Source organism: Corvus kubaryi, unplaced genomic scaffold (genome assembly GCF_017639235.1).
Source record: "Corvus kubaryi isolate FWS band 111438036 unplaced genomic scaffold, C.kubaryi_AGA036_p1.0 37398, whole genome shotgun sequence".
NCBI lineage: Eukaryota > Metazoa > Chordata > Aves > Passeriformes > Corvidae > Corvus > Corvus kubaryi.
Window position 1 is genome coordinate 41,732,228 of NW_024581137.1, and position 20,458 is coordinate 41,752,685.

Below are 20,458 nucleotides of genomic sequence, written 5' to 3' on the forward strand. Positions count from 1 at the left end.
TGGTTTCAACGGCTCCTGAGGATGGTAATAGAATACACTGCAACCCAAGACCCAGATAAGATCATTATATATTGATGAGGAAGAGGCAAGTCTGTCCAAGGTGCAATAAATTTCTTACAAGACATACAAAAGTTCTGCTGGAACTTTGTAAGACATTACAGAAAGATAACTTTAAGGAACAAAGAAATAAAGAATAAAAGGACTCCCTCAAACCTGAAACACTAAGTTATAAAAATCTAGCACATATTCTACTTTTTAAAAGACATGATATATCATTCCCACCCAAACAGCGTATCTCTAAGTTGGACAGTCCTGCTCTACACTTTGGTAAAAATGGCACACTAGAAGGCAAGTACCATTGACTGCTTACTCTTGAAGCCCTGTAACAGTCAGTTGGTTCTGAACTACAATCAGCAGCCAAGAATTAGACATGGAACTTCTGCATGTTTTGAGTTGTGGCTCAATCTGTCAAGTGAAAAAACATCTTTAGGACTTTAAATATTAGAACTTATAGTCTGAAAAATCTGGGTTACATGTATGGGAGGCTATTTGATGCTATATATATATTTGATGCTATATAACAAACAATTCTGAAGAGAAGATTTAGCCAGAGTAGAAATGCCATAATTTATGAAACACTGCAGTGGGTTTTTCGGTTTGTCACTGGCCATGCAAAGTTCTGTTATCAAAGACAGCTGCAAAACATTCGTTTTTCATGGTATCAAGCCAATGAGATCAGGCCTTGAAAAATGGAATGAATGCTTTGTAACACAAATGTTTTGAAACCAGCTTTCCCTCCTACATTCACCCGTTACACGTGGCAAGATGTCAGCATATGCTGCATCCAGACCCGTAGAAAAGGTTTTCTTTTACAACTTACTTGCTTCTCAGACAAATGAACTTGGGAGAACAAACTTCACATGCAAAAACGTGTTTCTAACAAATTCCAATAAACACCTGATGTTAAAGGCATTATGTAACACTTGCTTTTTGCAATGCTAGCTTAAGAAATCTTCCACACACTCCAAATTCACTTTCTTAAGGGAAAGGAGGCATGGGAAGCAAGGACAATATATAAATGGGTTATTCCTGAATGTGCAGCTATTCCCTGTTTGGTGTGTGTTCCCACAGAAGCACAGTCAAGTACTTTTGCCAAAACGAAATGTGTTAAACCACAGCCTCCATTTCCAAGGTCATCTTTCACACTGTCCTTCACACAGGGCTGTCCCTCCCAAGAGACCTACCAGACAACAGTTTTTTCCATAACCTATCACAGTGTTTATAAGTTAGTTAATTAAGGCCAATTACAATGAGAAAGAGACCCTTGATTTGTACTTAAATAGCTGTTTTATGCAGGAACCATGAAAAGACAGCAGAACTTAGCAAAATATCCCGAATTTGACCTAGACTGAAGTACTACATACATAAGGAATGCTAAAAGAATTAGATATATTTTTATTATAGATATAGATAACAAAAATATAAAGAATTTAAATACAACATACTAGCACTCCATTTTAAAATATGCAGAGACACTTCCCCGAATTGATCATAACCAATCATTTTCACATGGGGAAAGGGTGTCACAAAAAAAAAAAAGAAAAAAAAAATCACCTGAAGTACTATTAGGTGTTCATGTATCAAGATAAGTGTGTTTTGGGGCTCAGAGTAGTCACCCAGGTCTTGGAGGCAGATCTGCCTAGATCTCCTTCCTTGCAGCGAGATCTTTGGGACAATAAATGAAAAGGCTTTCCAACTGAACAGAAGTTTTATTTTTTAACAACTAGAACACTGAACTTCTCAAAATTTAACGGCTCAACACCGCCAACACACCTAGACAGAAAACAGACTACACATTTTATAAAGTAATGCCCACTCTCCTCCACTCAGTACATCCTCTGGTGTGCAGTTCTTTGCTTCCAAGAAAATTCACCTCAGTGGCTTTCCAAGCAGCAGCATCCTCCAGCATGTAAAGAGCTTATCTTTCAATTCCCATGGAATATGCAGCTGCGGTGTGATCTTTACCACACCCTGCAGGCTAAGAACATTATGCTCTATGTCCTAGAGATGCCACTGTTCTCCCCTTGTGAAGAGTCTTGTCCTCCTCTTCCCAGAGGATTCCACCTGACCCATTAACAGCTTTTTCAAACACAGAAACCACAAGCAACGGGAACAGAACTTTGAATGGAAATATTTTCACTAGTATTTCTGAATTGGAACCTACAGTAGGTATTAAAAAAAATCAAAACCATATACATCCACAAAGAATGTGGAAAGATTGTTTGAAGGAAAGTACTTTTAGACACTTTTCTTTCTCTTCACTACCTCTACTAGTTTATGTTGATTTGTAAAATTTAAGAGATCATAGGGCAGGCTTACCTTGGGGGAGGGGAGGAATTAAATCCAACAAAATTAAAGGAGCTAGAAATGCTTTACACCCTGGGGCAAACAGTAGAGACTTCTGCATTGATCTAGAGGGGCAGCACCAGCATCACATTGACACTTTTGATAACAAAAGGGCTGTGGCTCTGAGAAACAGGTCAAGGATTGAGTGACTCCAGCTGTTATGTCAAGGGCATCTTCAACATCCAGTTGTAATCTGTGTCTTACATCAGCAGTGGCTGCATTCTCAAGTGTGAAGGAGGGACAAGGCTACTACAAGATTCAAAACAGTCAAAAAACCGAATCATATTCATCATTGTTATACTGTCTCTGAGGGGTGCAAAACAAAACATCTGTGACTTCTGAGGCACTTACAATTTTGATCAATGAGGAAAGCGAGAGGAATGATACTTGAGCTTACAGTCGATGACAGAGACTGTAATTTGCTGGTAACCTTATCTGATCAAAGATCCTATTGAACAGCTGAGAAATCAGATTTCCTCATATTAGGATCAGGCTGACAATAGGTGAATTTCATTCTTTCGTACCGTAACTTAGGTACATAGATTTCCACAAAAGCCACATTATGAAGACTTTTAAGTAGTAATTTGGAAGATCTGTTCTTTTTTTTTGCTTCACCTCATGGACATTTAAAAGAAGAAAAGAGAATATAACTGTTCAGTTTAGTTTAGAGAAGTGCAGACCAGGGCTCTGTCCAAATGAACCTTACCATCTTTACATGTAACTGAATCCATGAATAATGGTGTTACATTATCCAATCATCCCATCATTTCCTTTTCAAAAACAGACAGAAATAGGAATGAATTAACCAGATTCTAACATGTCCAAGAAGAAACAGAGAAAAAAATTAAGAAGGCATGAAGATCTCTCTTGCAGAAAAAGAGGGAGTTAGAGCTTCAAGAGAAGTCTCGAGATTTACAGGTGTTAGGCTCACTACGAACTGCTTGGGTCTCTCAGAAACCATCAGATATGAATCAGAGAGGAAGAGAGAAGAATTTCTTTTTTACAATGTCCTTCCCTTGTGCCTGTCTCCCTTCGCATGTGAGAAACATATTGACTCCCTCAGAGACATCTAGCGATGGCTTTTTTCCAGAACATATCCAGTCACTTCTTAGTTAAGGAGGTTAACCTTGCTCATGCTGTTTATTTTCACCCTCAGCACCAAGAGGGGCTCTTGTTGAGAGATGCTAACAAGTGCATGTAATTTGTTCTGCTCAAGGCTAAGGATTCCCCACCCTTCTTTCTCTGTTTCACACTAAATTCAACCAGAGACTGCTATTACCTGTTCTCAAGGACAGAAATGTTAGGATCACCTGATACTGCTAATAGCTTCACTTCCATATAACTTCAGTCACTCCTGTCAAGGAAAAAATTTGGGCACTCAAGTGGAGGCTGAATAGCTGAAGTTAACTGGAAAATTGTGCCAACTTTCTTCTGCAAATCTTTTTCTACTTCGAAAGAAATCTCACAGCTACCAAGGACAGGCAAAGACAGACAACTTTATTGAAGACACCTGCAGAGACACATGAATCAATTAACTTCATGCTCCTTCCCAAAAGCTTCAATACCCATTCCCCAGCTTGGTAAGAATTTGTTCTTCTGCCTAACTGGAAAAGCAAAAGCAAAACCGAGGGGTAGCAGGGCTCATGAATACCATTACAGTTGATGCCTTTAAAATGAGCAAGTGTTATTTGAACTCTCTAGGAAACACCCTCTCTCGATTTTCAAATTCCTCTCATTATTAAATGGACTTTTTCTCAACACCACATACTACAGCAGCTTTCAAAAGCTTCAGACACATAAGAGAACATGTACACTCTTTGAGCAAGGAACACCAGTTAGCTACTTAACATTTAGATCTTCTTGTTTTAAATAACAAAAATGTAAAATACTTTAAGAAAGTTGTCTTTTAATGTAGGCCTATATATAGCTTGTATATATATTTGTCTTTTGACTAACGGAGAGCTGCTCTTTACAGCAGAAAGAATGTAACATAGAAACACAATCTGACTTTCTAATGTACATTGATTTTAGGATACTCAGTTAGAAACTAAGGCAAACTAATTCTTCATCTCTTAGTGTGATGGTGTGACAAACTTCAGTTTGGGGGGGAGGGGAAAAACAACAACAAAGAAACCCAAACATCAAACCCTTGAAAATTAAATCTACACTTTAGAAGAGGTACAGACTAATTAATGACACTGGCTTTGGGTAAAAGAAGAATCTGTACAGAGAAATACTTTCCTGTTCTGCAATGACCACTGCTCTTACCCATGATACAAATATTTTTAACTGACTGACATAGTCAATTCCATTTTATTGGAACAGGTCAGCAAACAATGCCATGAACCCACCCACCTTACAAGGGATCTTTCAAGTAAGCTGGATTTTTGACCCTAAAAGGTACAAGGCTTTATAAAAAGTGCTTTATTATTAATTCCACTTACTTTAAAAGAAAACTGAACCGCAGATTCTGGAGGGTAAACTATGAAATGTCTTAAGGTGAAGCCAAAGCCCTGAGATGTCCTCCTTAGCACGACAGTTTTAGGACCAGGCCAAGAGAAAGTTTCTTCCTCCTCCGATGGTGATATAGCTTCACTCTGCTCTTTTCCATCTTTATTTTTTGATGTCTAAAATAGAAAAAGATATGCACAGAAGTTTTAATTTGGATCATTGAAAAATAAAAAGAAAACAAGATTAAGAGTTCCTAAACATTCCTGTACACTTGAAAATAGAATTTCTCCCCCGTAACCAAAATAACTTGATGATCACTAGTATTTTCAAATGCGTACTCCAAAGCAGCACCCCTTACACCACTGCACCTCTGGTCATCTTGCACACAGAATAACACTTAAATTTTAAATGAGGTTAGATATTTTAAAAGTCAACATTCAACAATGAAAGACTTGAATGAACCACAAGAAATGCGTACAGCTTGCATGTTTTATTTGCCTTCTATTTACAGACTATTAGAGACGTGACTTCTGGGACCCCATTTCTGGCTGTGCTTATCTCACACACACATGTACAAAACAAACTTCTCCTTCCCTCACAATACAGGCATGATTTTCTTGACTAATATCTCCTCACTTAATGTAAATAAAACAGAACATGCAATTGGTTAGGCTTCCTCAGCAAGACATTTTCCTCTAGTCATATCTATGACCTCACCTTTGCTTTTTCCACCCTTAGCTATTTTCTCTGCACATTTCACTATGCAAATTCTAAACACAAACATAAAAAAGTCTCCTTTCCTTTTACAATCCTACTGCAATCCTTCCTCTCATGCAGAAATAAGCAATCTTGGGTGGGTTTTTTCTTATGGCTAATTTTATATACCTATGACTCAAGAAATATATTAAAATATTTATCTTCTCAGCCTTATATAAAATCTTCCATTTCAACTTTCAAAGTGAGTGCCACACCAGCACTCAAAGGCAGGAGACACAGAGAAAGCATGCAAAATCCTATGACCCTCCTCTAAAAGATTCTAGTTCAATGATGCGTGAAACAAATTTAGATACCAGAGCCTATAGCCTATTCAAAGTGTATTCAAACAGAAATAATAGTCTTCTTGTCCTCCAGTAGCTCTGCTGCTGTGGCTCAGCAACTGGCTGATGTGTGTCAGAATTTACTGCTTGGTTTTCTCCCTGTCCTACTCCAAAATAATCCCTTTTGCTTCAGTCTTAGAGCTGGAACCTCAAACTGCAGCGCTTGCTGGCAAGGTGGGCTCAAACAACTCCAACCAAAATCTACAGAGAAGACAGAGCATGCCCACTCTAACCACAATGAGAGTAACACGTGTTACTACAAGAAAAATAGTGCAGCTCCTTGGTAAGAGCTAATCCACCAGAACAACATTTTGCATTCAGGTACGTAAAACACAACGCATTTGTCCACAGAAGATACAGTTTGCCCTCAGAAACCCCCATCTTGCTATGTCCAACAGGGAGAACCAGCAAGTACTAGCCAATGCTCCAAAGACCAGCCTCCCTACCTCCAAAAACCCTGTTTTCAGCAAGAAAAAAACCATACAAATCAAGAAGGGTCTTAACACTACAGCCAAGCCAAGAAATGGAGCTGCTTCAGAAACAAGAAAATATGGAGAATCCAGAGCAGCCTGACAGGATTCTGCTCTTCCAAACAGCCTGGAAGAATTAACAGCAGATTTTGGAAAGAACAGTTATAAATATCAAGGACTCAGTCTCAGCCTAGTCTGTCCTCATCTATCATCTTCATTCATGTTTTAAAGTGTTAGTGTGAAACCCGAGAAGACTATGCAATTAGATGACTAATGAACAAAAAATTAGTGAGCATTGCAGAACTGCCAAGAATGAGTGGCTTGAGTTTGAAGTTCAAACAATGAAAAGATTAGGGCAAAATTTACATAATCCTTTAGCCTAAGGATGGAGTTTGTTACTGAGGTGTTCCCAACCACTCTGTTCAGCTTCTGAACACAACAGCGTTTTATCAGTTCTGCACAAATAAGTGTCGCTTTTCAGGCTTTCAATCTCAGGACACAAGCAGAAACTGGAGCCAGCAAGAACATTTTGATCCTAGTAAACTGGCAAAAGAAATAGCTCCTAGTAAAAAAAATATCACTGGCCTCTAAAAAATGACAGTGATTTCCTCCATCAAGTGACTCACAGCAACCCATCTATTTAATATTCCCTTGCAATCTTTTGTTTCTCCTCTCAAGAGAGCAGGCAATGCATGATGCAAAGTTTCAAATGATCCAACAACCACAGATATTGAAAAATGTCCATAAGCAAATACCCATAGTTAGAAATAGGTAAACAGCAAGCTTAAATGTAGCACTGAAAAATCCAAGTCTTCAATATACTTCCATCTTTTTTCTAACAAAAACCTCCTTAATTAGCCAAAAGGTAATTTTAGTATGTGTAACAACTGATCACTGTAAGTTACATATAGAAATACTGTAACCTCAGTTCAAAATAGAGCCATACAGAGAACTTCACTAGCTTTTAGAAACAGGAGTTGCAGCATTTCAGTGTAGCAAGAGAACCTCTAATTTCCTCGTAATTTCATGCAAACTTTTTGCATTCACAGAAGTTACTGAACTATAAGTTATTCATAAACCCACAGTCAAATAATTACTTCTTGAAAGAGCACACCAAAAGGGAAAGGTGAACTTCATGCCGACCTTGGACCCCCCTGCAAGGTCTGACAACAGGGTAACAGAAAAAGCCAGTATCAGTAATAAATGTGAGATATGTTCAGTAATAGCAACTTTCAGCCACCACTACAAACAAGCAAGAATCTGATTTATAAAGAGAGTCAACATCTGTTGAGTAACCCTGTGACACTTCCAACCACAGAACACACACCAGAATATCCCTTGCCAGAAAAAGCTTTAAAAAGGAACAAGAAGATTTCTCAAAAACATAAACAAAACAAGGATGCAAGACAGCAAGCAAGAAACAGATGATGTTTAGCCCAGGCAAGTACACACTACTGAAGGCAAAGTCCCTACACAGTTTTCCTTGCAAATCAAATATTAAGTTACAAACACATAAGTATCTCCTATCCATAAGGGAATCTGTATTTTGGGTAGAGTCATTTGCATTACAAGAGATGAAAAATACATGCTTCGTTTTCATGTAAGATCTAACAAACCAAAGGTTATTGAGGCATATTCCTTACTGAAGATCTGTATGTTTATTTCTCTATAGACTCAGTCCTCAAAATCGAAGTCAGAATGCATACAATCGAGTTCAAGGACTGAAGAATCCCAGGCTACTAAAAATGATTCAAACATCATTTCCCTTGGGAATTTTTCATGCAAGGTTTCTGAACAAAGTATCTCAACGCATTATTTCCTGTTCTATGCAATTGCAAGGACATACAACAGATGCTTAAGTGCATTGTAAAATGCATACCTTGTTTTTAATATTGTATTTAACCCTTCTTTCTAAGCAATGAAAGCATCCATGAAAAATCAGCTAGCATCAAAAAAAAACTACATGAATCACTGGCAGCTTAACATGCAGTAACAGAATTATGTAAAATCGCTAAGTAGCATTAATGTTTGTAAATATTATTTCCAATTAAAAATAAGTCTCAAAGCAATAGTTTCCCATTATATCAGTCTGAAGTAACAACTAAAAAAGCTAATACACCCAACCTGCACGCTCTCTAAAGCCCCTCTAATTTCTAATCTTCTGATCAATTTACAGACCTGTACTGTACAAGCTAAAAATCCCTAAGTGACAGTCATAGGCAACTGCAATCAAAGTTATCAATAAAGAACAGTTGTCTTGACTACCTAAACAAATAGGTATGGTCCAAGTTCCAAACACCGTCTTCATAGGTGAAAAATGGTGAACACTAGAAATAATTGATATATTCCACTATCGATTCTGGAAAAATCATTCAAGCCCTTTTTAAGTTGGTATGAGCAACCAATTTCTATCTTTATTTTGTGTTTGGTATCCAAACTCAAAATTATTTCTAAAGAAATGGGGCATGGGACTGACATCCAGATTTTCTCCCTTTTTAAACTGTTTTATGTGGTTTTTTACAATACAGAATGCTTCACAAATAAGTTATGTAAATAAAAGTCTCATTGTGGATGGAAGGATTTCCCACACTGCATTTTTTTGAAGCCTAAATCTGTATTTAAAAAACAAACTAAAAACAAACAAACAGAACAGAAAAAAACAACAAAAAAAAACCAACTCCCAAAACAACCAACCAACCTCCCCCACCACCAGACCATCCAGGGGACTTACCTATGAGTACCCCAGTAACAGCATGGAAACAGCCTGTGCTAAGCAGCACCTACTTCAGCTGCACTTAGCAAATGTTCAACTTTTAGCTAGTCTACCAAGAAAAGAGATACCTGATACAGCAGTTCAGCTAGACAGATCTATGCAGAATAGAAAATGGGCTGATGTTACCCAATTTTACTGATTCAACAGCGATCATACGATTTTTAGGGCTTTTTATTAACTACTGACATAAGCCAGAGCAAAAAAATATAGTTATTAATCCCTAAAATCTTCCTGAGACACTGACAGGATATTCCAAATGCTCTAATAAATGCTCAGCTCACTTGAAAACAGGAATATTTCTTGTATTGGGTCATTTACTTTCTCCAGTTTTTGCACCCAGTTGCTATCACTTAGCTAACTGTCCTGTTAAATATCTGCTATTGCAGAGAAAAAGGCTTTTCTAGAACAGTCTGGCCTTATTTTAATGTGACAATGAAATAGGTTCTTTAAAAAGCTAACAAAGAAGAAATAAAAAGGTCTTTTCTGGCTAAGACTACAGAATGTGTAGGAAAAAACCTGCCTATGAGACAGCCACATAAAAGATTATACAACTTTTTTCTGAGATACATTATCTCCATCCTCATTTGCAGTATAGGAAGGTATACCCAGCCTACAGACAGTATTTTATCTTAGTAGCATCTGAGAAGTGGGATCATTCACACAAGGTGTAAATTGAGTCTTTTTCTTTCAGTTCTCAAGCTAATAAACCAAAATTTCAAGGGAAATGGGTCACATTTATAAAGCCAAATACCTTGATCATGTACTGAAACAGTCTAAAGATGCAGTGAGATAACTTCTAATGTGTCTTTAAATCAAACTGCAATGCACAAACAGCATCTTGTACAGAAGTTATTCCCAGCTGAAGAAAAGTAATTACTGACACAAAGGTAACATTTTAAGTAAACCCATCTTCCAGGTATCCAGTGCACAGCCTTCTTCTAAAAACAAGTTAATTCCATCACTTTTAGCCTTAGGAAATATATTAATTTCTTACTGAAAAAAATGACTGCAAAGAGATCAGCAGGAAAACTGGAACACAGAAAACCCCAAACCCACACAATCATTTTACGCCTCTGTGTCAAATATCCACTTGTCCAAACTTCTGACTGACTTTTATGTTTACCAAAATTTGTAATCTTGCCCTGAATAGGTAGGATGTTGACAGAGACAGAATTCAGGCAGGAAAGATAACCTCTCAATAAATATACTGGCAGTGTCCTTCCCTCAAAGAAGTGTTTCATCATTTTATGTCCTTGAAAGATGGCTAGACAGTGTAACCAACAATATTCTCCAAACCCACAAGGATGGTCAGAAATCAGTCTGCCAAATTGGTGAGATACGAGGAAATCTATAAAAATCCTAGATGTAAGACTGTGGATGGTAACTGACACCATAAAAAAAGGCATCTAGAATTTGCAGAAAGCAAGAGAGGCAAAAAAAAAAAAAAAAAAAGGAGAAAAACACCAACTGAATATTTAACAGCTGTACATGCTAGACTTGTTAAAACACTCTAAGCTGAATTCCAAAGACGCATGCGGCAGCGCATGCATAATACCAAAGCTGTCCCTTCCTTACTAACATCAAAATTAGCATGCACAGTTAATTAACGAATACCCCAAATGTTTCAGTATTTTGATTGTCAAACTGGAGCATTCGTTTTTGCATGAATGTCACCCTTCACATTAAACAAGCAACAAGGTTAAAAAATTATTTAATAATTATTAAATTATTAATTATTAATAACATTTAATTTATGTATAGATTTAAGCTGATGGCAGATATATAATAACATTAATTAACTGCTCCTACCTACATGCTCTACCTACTTCAATGCAGAAGTACATCCTTCTTCTTGTCTACCTTTTAGAAATACGAGCATTACTTGGGCATGGCTGAGTGTAATCAACTCCTGTCAAAGTGAACTTTGCCAAGTAGAAATAAATCACTGTGAGTTAAATATAAAAGTTTTCCTCTATCCAATAATGAGCTGAACTCTCAACATACAACTAAAACACAATACAGATTCACAGCACAATATACTCAACCTAACAGTATTGACCACATATTTACATGATTGCTGACATTCACTATGTGCTGACACACAGTACTGAAATTAGTTCACTCCACTGAGAAAGCCTTTATCTACAGAGTGACACTGAAAGGGTGTTCCCCACAGAAAAATTAGGCAGTTTGAGACAGAGATGTACTGAAGCACAGAATAGGAAAGTGTTTCCTACCCCAGGACATCTCTAAGGATTCCTCTTTGCAGAATGGGCCACAGGGAAATGGATCCCACTCAACAGATCTCTGACTGGTAGCAAAACCCTCAGAGCACAAGACAGACGGTGTCTGTCTCCATCCTGTCCGCTTCAGTGCTATTCATTTAACAAAGCTGCAAGAAGGACTTGGTTGCTCAGTGCTTGTAACTGCTGAGCCTGTTTTCAGTAGTTACCAAGAGGAGGCTGCCTTGTCATGAAGCACCTGAAACTGAAAATGGAGATGTAAGAAAACCCCTCAAAGCTCTAAAGATCAAACAGCTACAGAACCACACTCACCACAAGACGAGATGTGGAGATAAACACAGCCTGAGTCCACATACATAAAACCATCAGCAGATAGCATTAACAGAGACAGATAAAGCTGATCTAGTCAGGGCCCTCACTCTGGGGTCACTGCTGTCTGGTTTTGGAACGGGGGACACAGCTCCTCTTCCATGCTACAGTTCTTCCTGAAGGGGAGGCTAGGGGAGGTGTGGAGAGGGAAGAAAAAATAAGAGTTTCCAGAGAAAGATTTCAACTCCCAAACTCTAAGAAAGCATCAGCACTCAGAGTCACCAGGGTTCCCACTCATCTCTTACCGAGCAGGGGTTATGCATGCATGAAGTGCAGGATATTTCCTGAGACACCCCAACAGTAACATTTCTCTTGTATTGCAGCTGAGTGGGATGCACTAACTGGAAAGGGTAATAGAGGCAAACAAACTGAAGAACTCAACTACCACTAGAACAAGATCCAAATCCTTTATGACTACAAGTGGAGACTTTTACTACAATTAATGGTTCAATATCAAACAACAGGAAAAGAGAAACAGATTATTAGTGATCACCATAAGACTAAGGGGAAGATTGGCAATGTCATTCCTCCTGTTTGCCGCTCACCTGGGTTGGTGAGGTGGGACCCAAGCAGCCACCAGCAGCAGTGAGGTGGTCTCCATGAGCAGCTCTCCCTCTCTCAGACCCCTCATGGGTCTTGCTGAGACCCCTAATGAGACAATTCAGAGCAAGGGAAGGCAATAAAAATGTCAGCATCACTTGATGGAGTGACCACAGGTCCAGGTGTGTCCCTCACTGGAGCTCACTTCCTATCTCTCTAATGCACCACTATGGCACTAAGCCTGGGTCCTTTTTGGTGGACTAACCAAACTTAATTCAGGCATGTGTTAGGAATATAATCCTGAGAGCAAACCTGCCTGTCTTTTATGACTGTGAATCTCACCCAGATGGAATACAAGCCAGTACAGTTCAATAACAAAGGCAGCGGCTGCCTGCCTGCAGCAGAGCTCAGTGAGAATGTCAAATTTTGAGGTGCATTGCAGGACTGAATACTCTAATTCAATAAAATACATAAATCATATCCTCAAACCAAGAACAGGTAAGGAGAAGGGCAACTGAGATGGCAATACATGACTACTCCCAGTGTATTAAGTAAGTGGGAAATCTGCGACCTTTCAAAACCAAAGCATACCCATGCCAGCATGGCAGATGGCTGGGAGGCACAGGGAAGGAAACATGCAATTCTGTCAAGCACCATGCAGGCTTACAGAGCTGGCTTGGGCTTGGAAGGAGGACAGAGGGATGCGTGTTTCTGTGTACTTTCTGCCTACTTCTGTAGTACTACTGTTGTAGTAAATACAGTAATTCAAAGGAGAAACAGTATTTTCAAGATAAAGGATTTCAGTTCTCACAAAGGTCAAGGCATACACAGAAAACAAACAGTAAAAACCTCCATGTGTGCATGTTACTACACAGCTCAAACTTGCCTTACTGCACTCTACTGTTCATGAAAGGCAGCTCTGTAAAGCAGCTGGTGCTCATGTCAGTTTCATCAGTACTCCACGAGACCTAAAATGCAAAGCTGAAGGCTATCTACAGCAAGGATGATCTCAAAAATGTTCCCTCCATGTGTCTGTTCAACTGAAAAGTTTTCAGTTTACCTGGCTCTGGATTAAAAACAGTGACACCCCAAGTGGATCTGCAAACTGAGGCTAGCTAGACATGCTTGCTCGACTGAAAGCAGCATTCAGCTTCCCAGGCCAGGTGAGATTCGGAAAGAGCTCTTCTACTTCAAAGTAGGGAAAAATCCCAACCTAATAAGACTGCCTAGACTTAAAGTAACTTTTTTCTTTTTTCACACAGCACAAGCTCTGGTTTTCTCATACTGTAGTTCTGATAGCTGGACCTTTTGTACAATGCTCTTAACTTCACCAAAACCAAGATCATGTCTGGTATGACTAGTACTCCACCACTTCTTAAACAGGATTTCTCCACACTTAGCCCCAAACCCCTGAATTATCCACAAATAGACATAAACTACCTTCTCAGATCTCCCTTTAAACACTACATACTACCAAATTTAGCATATTTCAATTAATTAATCTACCATACGTCTATTTTATTTTTATACACATATATACACAGAGAAAAGTATACTGTGTTGTGTGTGTACATATATACATATATTTGTAGTAGCTTGTACACATCCAAAAAGTGTACTAATTGACTGGAATTCTTTGCAAAGCTAATTAAGTGCACTTCAGATAATAATTTATACTGCCACAGAGTAAAAGCCCATTTCAAGCAACAGCACCAAGAAACAGAGTAAGAAGTATATACTTCACAGTTTTTTATGCAAACTATTTCCATGATGTGTTTTGATTGTATCTTGAATTTTGTTATTCACAACAAACATGGAGTTCATAAAATTATATTTAGTCAGAAAAACATTAACAACAAAGAGAAATTGAGAGCTTCCTTGTTTTCTTATAGACCCATTAGCAAAAGCCTCCCCTCTTAACAGCTACATCCTTAAACTGGAAAGAAAGGAAACATCTGCAGGGCTGGTAGCTAGCACAACAGCAAAATATCATGTGATCTTAATTTAGCTAATTTGAAAATTTTCCTTCTCTGCTTGTTCTGTCATTGCTTGTTAAGAATAGGAAATTCTTTGTCCTCACCTTACAGTGTACTCTGGAAAGATCAGAGACAGGAGACAAAGAAAGCATGCTTCTGCTCCTCAGCATTGAAGAAATGTTTGAGGTTACCCCATGCAAGATAAAAGAATCTTCTCAGCAGTCTGACAGAAGTGGTAAGAGCGCCTTGCACAGTCTCCACCTGTCAAGAGCTTTAGACTGCTCCTTTCAACCTATAGGAGTTTTCCAGATCCAAGACTATGAGCTGCCCCATGACCCACTCTGCTTCCTACAGACAGGGAGAGGGCAGTAAGAAACACCACCTATGTCCCCAGCTAAGTACACTACTGCAAAAACAGGAATGAGTTTCAGTGAAGTTTGTACTCTTTCTGCTTTCTAGAATAACACAGGCTTTACCAAACACGCAAGATACCACATAGCTTCCACTAGACTTTCACCACAGTATTACCACAAACCTATTTACATGTGAAATAGCTTTGCAGAAGCCTTCAAGAAAACCAAAACCACTGCACAATGTAAAATCACCAAAATCACCTGCACAGACCCCATTTCAATAACATGATGGACCACAGGTGCATTGAAACTATTACCAGCCCTGAAACTACCAACAGATTTCCTTTGCTTCACAGTGTTTCTCTCCACTGTAGCCAGAGACTGTCTTGAATCAAACAACTATTAACCCCGCAAGGGACACAGTTAAAGTTGACCAAACCACCCATTTTTCCACAGCTTCTCTGTCCCTAGGGCAAACCTCTGTGTTTGGACTAGGCTACTCCAGGATGCAGCTACAATACTGAGTAAGAGCTTTGCTTTTGGGCTGAGCAGTGGGACAGTGGTACATCTTACACCTGCTCTCTATTGAATGTAAGCATTAGGCTGACCTTCTCTTACTGAAACTCCTTGTCTTGGGGCGACTACTGAACTTTTCAACATTAAAAAATATGCTCCTTCCTGTTCTAAAAACAAGAAAATTAGGTCATTTATAGACTAGACACATCATTTCATCTTCATAAATACATCATCGTACCTGCTGGTAATTCAAGCTGTTAATGCTCAAGCTCATTCAATTCTGCAGTATTGCAGCTCTACTTGAGATTTTATTTCATGTACATCAGAAAAGTCTCTGACCCGCCCAGAGCCAAGCACAAGCCTTTGGAAGATCAAGGATTTGATCCTTCAGTGTCAAAACCTGAACAGTAACCTTAAAAACATGGTTATTGCAAGTGGGTTGTTATTCTAGAGTTTGACTCTTCTGTTTGCAGAAGATTTACCTAGTCATATGGGGGAAGTTTTAAGAACAACCCATTTAACAACAACTGTGTGGATCAAGACTAAAAAACATCATAGGAATTTTAAAAGAGAACATGGCTCAAAACACCACAAAGAAGACCAGTGTGTCAAGATTCTTTACCTCCCCATATACACAGCCTCTCTCCTCAAAAATAACCTCTAAATAAATCTACATACAGCTTGAGATACTCAGTGTTGAAGCCTTCTAATATAGTGACCTATTAATAAACTCCTGCAAACTCAACACTTAAAAACAATCTTGGTCCTGTGTTTCTAGACATTTAATTTCAACATACTACATAATGTGCAAATCAACACACTCTTATGTTTCAAAGCCCTAAACCCAGAAGTGAAAAGGCTTGTCCATTGTAAAGCAAAATAAAATAAAATTAGGATACACAGATGCAAAGCCACATATCCAAACACCCAAATTAAATTACGTTCAACCTCTAAATTTGTAATCTATTGTGCATATATAACAGAGGAAGAAAAGCAGCCTTTTCAGTGAATAACTTCTTTTACAAAGATACAATGCACAGGAAAATGCTTAATAAAGGACTGTGAAGTCATTAACCTGAAAAAATATCTTAAATCTTTATGCCCAGAGATGTCACTAAGAGGATAAAGACGAGAAAGTTGTCCACAGGTTTTTCAGTTTAACTGCAAATCCAAAAGCTTCTGAACCATGACTTACGTGATCATAAGTGACCTGCGTATTTCCTCACAGTTTGCACTGTGTATGTCAGTAAGAATGGTTGATATAGGTAACTAAATCTACATTTGTTTCTCTGTCTGGAGGTTGGAGTGCGGAGAGAGAAGAAATCTATTTTAACACAAATCTGTTTGCTTATTTAAGAACTACTTGCCTTTTATTGTGGCTTGAATTGCTCACTGTTGCCAAGTTATTTCCCTGTACTTCGGACATTACAAAAATGTTTCTTCAACAATGTGAATTCCCACAATGAGTTAAGTCACCAGCTATTTCATGCAATGATTTTACACTTTTTGCTGAAGCTGAAAACCCTACACTGCTACCACAACAGATTTTTATCATATTGCCTCCCTCCCTTTCAGAGGCAGCAGATGAACAGAAGTAAGAGCACAGTAAGATAACATAAATATCGCATTTCAAAACCATTATCAGCTGCAAATATCTCAGAAGGAATGCAGACACCTTTGTTATTTCATCCTCCGAGTGACACATTTGGAAGACTGAAAAGCATTTTTAATGTTATTGGAGATTCTCCGGAGGAAGGGAAATAGCTGCAGTGCAGCAGCTGCTGCAGTGCTGCTGCGTTCTGGGGCTTGAACGAAGGTGATGCGAGAGCCGGGCTCGTACCGCAACGTCGCATTCTCACACGCTGCCTGCAACAATGAACTCCAGCTAAAGGAACAGGAATCAAGACACCTTGGCTGCTACGCCACCACATACTAACAAACCTTCATGTACATCAAAATAATCTTTGATGAGAAGGTTTCTCCAAGCCCAACAACTGGAATGATGAAGCCCACCCTGTGCACTGGAATTCGACCAACTTCAAGAACCTGCAAAATACTTAGCCCTGGCTGAAAAACCCAAGATTTGAGTATTTACATGGCTGAAAGAGCATTATTGTTATTTTTAGCGGCTAGGCTGCAGCAATAAGATAAAAAAAAAGAAGCCTGATGCAGTTCATCAAAGAACCAATGAGAACAGCACATGAGAAGATCAGCTCTCTCTCCTCAAACTAATAGAAGTCTGCTCAGAGCATAGTGCTGACCTATGCTCTGGGCTGGTAAGAAGACAACCTACATTCAATTTGTGGTCTACCGTTTCCTATCTAACACATGAAAGAAAGGCATTTGTGATAAAAGGACAGAAAAAAACCAAAACCACTGTATCACCTACTTTATATTACCTACCAGTACTTCTTCCAACCATCTGAAGCAGTGGTATTTATTGTTTTAGGCATACCTGCTCTACTGTATCTCACCATGGCCACAAGGTCAACTGACATACCAGGCATCTCCAGAGTCTGCTCACATGCTGGAGGCTCATAAAGGACATCCTTACAAGGACAGAGGAAGTAGCTCCTACTGCATCTTACTGAGAATGAGGCTAGCTCGTATGTTACTGAGGAAAAATATTACCTAGCTCTTCCACACATTCATTGAGGAACTCCTCTTGGACTGCAGCTAGCATGCTAAGTTATGATTCCAAGACTACAACTCCATAAACACTAGACTATCATATGAAAAAAAAAAATTGCCTTAACTTTTTAAGGCACTCTCACTCTCTCATTTTTCTTCTTTAGGAAACAACACTAAAAATTCCTTGTTTACTAAGACCAAACTATATTAAAAATAGGATCAATCATTTATGATACTGTCAGGGCAGTCTGGATAAGTACAACACAAGTTTGCACATAAAGCAGTATTTACCAAGGTCCCCCACAGGATACCAACCTTTTACCTACTACTCTGCTTCACTAATTCTACATTTGCAATCATGTTGAAGTTCTGAATTGCCAGTAAGACTGTCACACTTGAATCTACCCCATGTCCCACAACACAACTGTCACGGACAACATAAGCAAGACACTTTGGTACTTTGCAATAACTAATTTGAATAAGTATTTTTAAGACAGGTAATGCAGTTCTCCCATGAACAAAAAGTGAAAGATGAAAAACTGCAAGCAATCAAGTTTATTGTCACTGAAGGCTTCTGAGTAATTATTTATGGATCACCATGTGATAGCCATCAATCCCATTCAATGTTTGGACTAAAAACTGTATTTCACTGATGCCAACAGAACTTCACTGATCTACATCATAAAATAATTTTATTTTAAGGGTTTTTGTTTTAGCATGAAACACTGCATATCCTTTGAAAACATTCTAATATACTTAACAGCTTGCCGTATCAGAGTGCAAAGGGCAACTGTGCCCAACCATACTAACTTTTATGTCACACTATGAAAATACTTTTTCTAAAATTTAAACCACCGTGGTACACAGAAGAAAATATCCCTGCTATTTCATGCTTGCTCACTTCCTGTTTTAAAAAATAAGCTTGGGGAAATATATGCTGCAGAGCCAAGGGAGTGGGTGGTGAACAATAAAACCAAAAGAAATCCTTAGAATGACAGCAAACTAATTTGAGATATTATTAGTGACACAGACTTCAGAAGTCACCCATCTGCTTTCTCACCAGCAGCCTGCTTGGGCACTGTGAGGTGGGAAGGGTGAAGAGCAGCACTGCTGTGTGGAACAGTGTGCACTTCTCCCCAAGCCTGGCAGCTTCCACTCCTGCCATGGCATTTCAATGCAGCAGGAACAGAGTAGCTGCACTGTAACATCCCATAAATGAACTTCCAGCGTCATCTCAAAGAAAAGTATCAGCAGCAGTTCATTAAATTGTATAGTTTACAGAGACTGGACTTCAGTTAAAGTAAACAAAACAACCCCAAACACACACAACTGCATCGTCTATTTAACAAAATCTAGCAAGATCAAACAGTTCAGCAACATTTCTAACTCAAGCATGCAATTTATTCAGGGTATACTGATCTAAAGCTTGTTTCTTCTTTCCAGATTGGTAAGAAACAGCTTTTAGATTATGTGAACCCCATTCTGCATTGGGTTGAGGGGTTCTTGGCATTTTTTGCTTGGGTTTTTTTTTTTTTTTGTTTGAATTTGGTTAGGGGTTTGGGGTTTTGTTTCTTTTTTTTGGGGGGGGGGTGGTTTTTGGGGTTTTTTTGGGGTGGGGGTGGCAATGTTTTGGTTTTTTTAAAACCTTCCACTTCAATATGCTCAAAAACCAATTCTCTTTTCCCTTCCCTCTAGCTGTATCAAATGCACCTTAAAACTTTGCAGGACTGCCTACATCATAAGCCCTATTTCTTCTTGATTTCTGTGAAGTATGGTAAGCAATTGCCATATTGCATTTGACTGGACAGGTGAATTCTTACATATATGTAAGCAAACTAGATCAAACAGCTGGGTATCTGTAAAAATTTAAAGTTTAAGAAAATGCATCATGTTTTCTCTGTTTTTTTAAATTCAACAGAAGATACTTGTTACCTGGAATATTACCTAGACTACTTGAAACACCCAGACACCACCAATCAGGATTTGCACCATTAACAAAAGAACTAAAACAATACCCAAAACAAACAAAAACCAAAACCAAAGCACACAACCATCATCTAACAGTGCGTACTTTCCTGATTCAGAAGCTTCAGTACAGATGTGACATACTGGGATTGCAGGCATTTTTAAATGGCAGATTATTTCAAAGGACCTCTATGTATGGTGGAAAAACATTCTGAAACATCTGCTCTAGTTACTGTACTGAAACTGCAACTTTATAAGAAGTGCTTACCTCCCCCTTACACCAAATAAAAATTAAATAAATTTTCTTCAGTGACTGGCTGAACGTTATATGAGAAATACAGGTTACATCTAGAGTAACTTTACAGTAGTATTACAACTGCATGCACTATTTAAAAACCTTTAGCAAGAGGATTCTATTTTGAAACATTTTCATTCAGAATCCAGGCAACTTTGTTTGGGTTTTTTTCCCTCCAGTTCTACAGCAAGGTAGTGAATTAGAATTAAATCTGTCCATATTAAGAACTGAATAGCCTCCTGTGATTTATTTAATCCTATATATTAAAAAAAAAAAAACCAAAAAGATAAAAACCTCCCCCTCACACATTTTTTAATCCTATTCATGATCAAGTATTTTGAACTAGCCAAGATGCTCAGTCTTTTTAAAGCAG

At 38.4% G+C, this 20,458-nt stretch overlaps 1 protein-coding gene across 4 annotated transcripts in view; it reads right to left on the reverse strand.

The window, feature by feature from the left end:
- ARHGAP21 (Rho GTPase activating protein 21) overlaps positions 1 to 20,458 on the reverse strand; it is a 119,375-nt gene that overhangs the window by 66,019 nt on the left and 32,898 nt on the right. For all 4 annotated transcript variants that reach the window (XM_042042955.1, XM_042042954.1, XM_042042956.1 and 1 more), the window contains one exon: positions 4,851 to 5,033. In XM_042042955.1, coding sequence (XP_041898889.1) covers positions 4,851 to 5,033 — 183 coding nt within the window. The remainder of the gene's footprint in view (positions 1 to 4,850; positions 5,034 to 20,458) is intronic.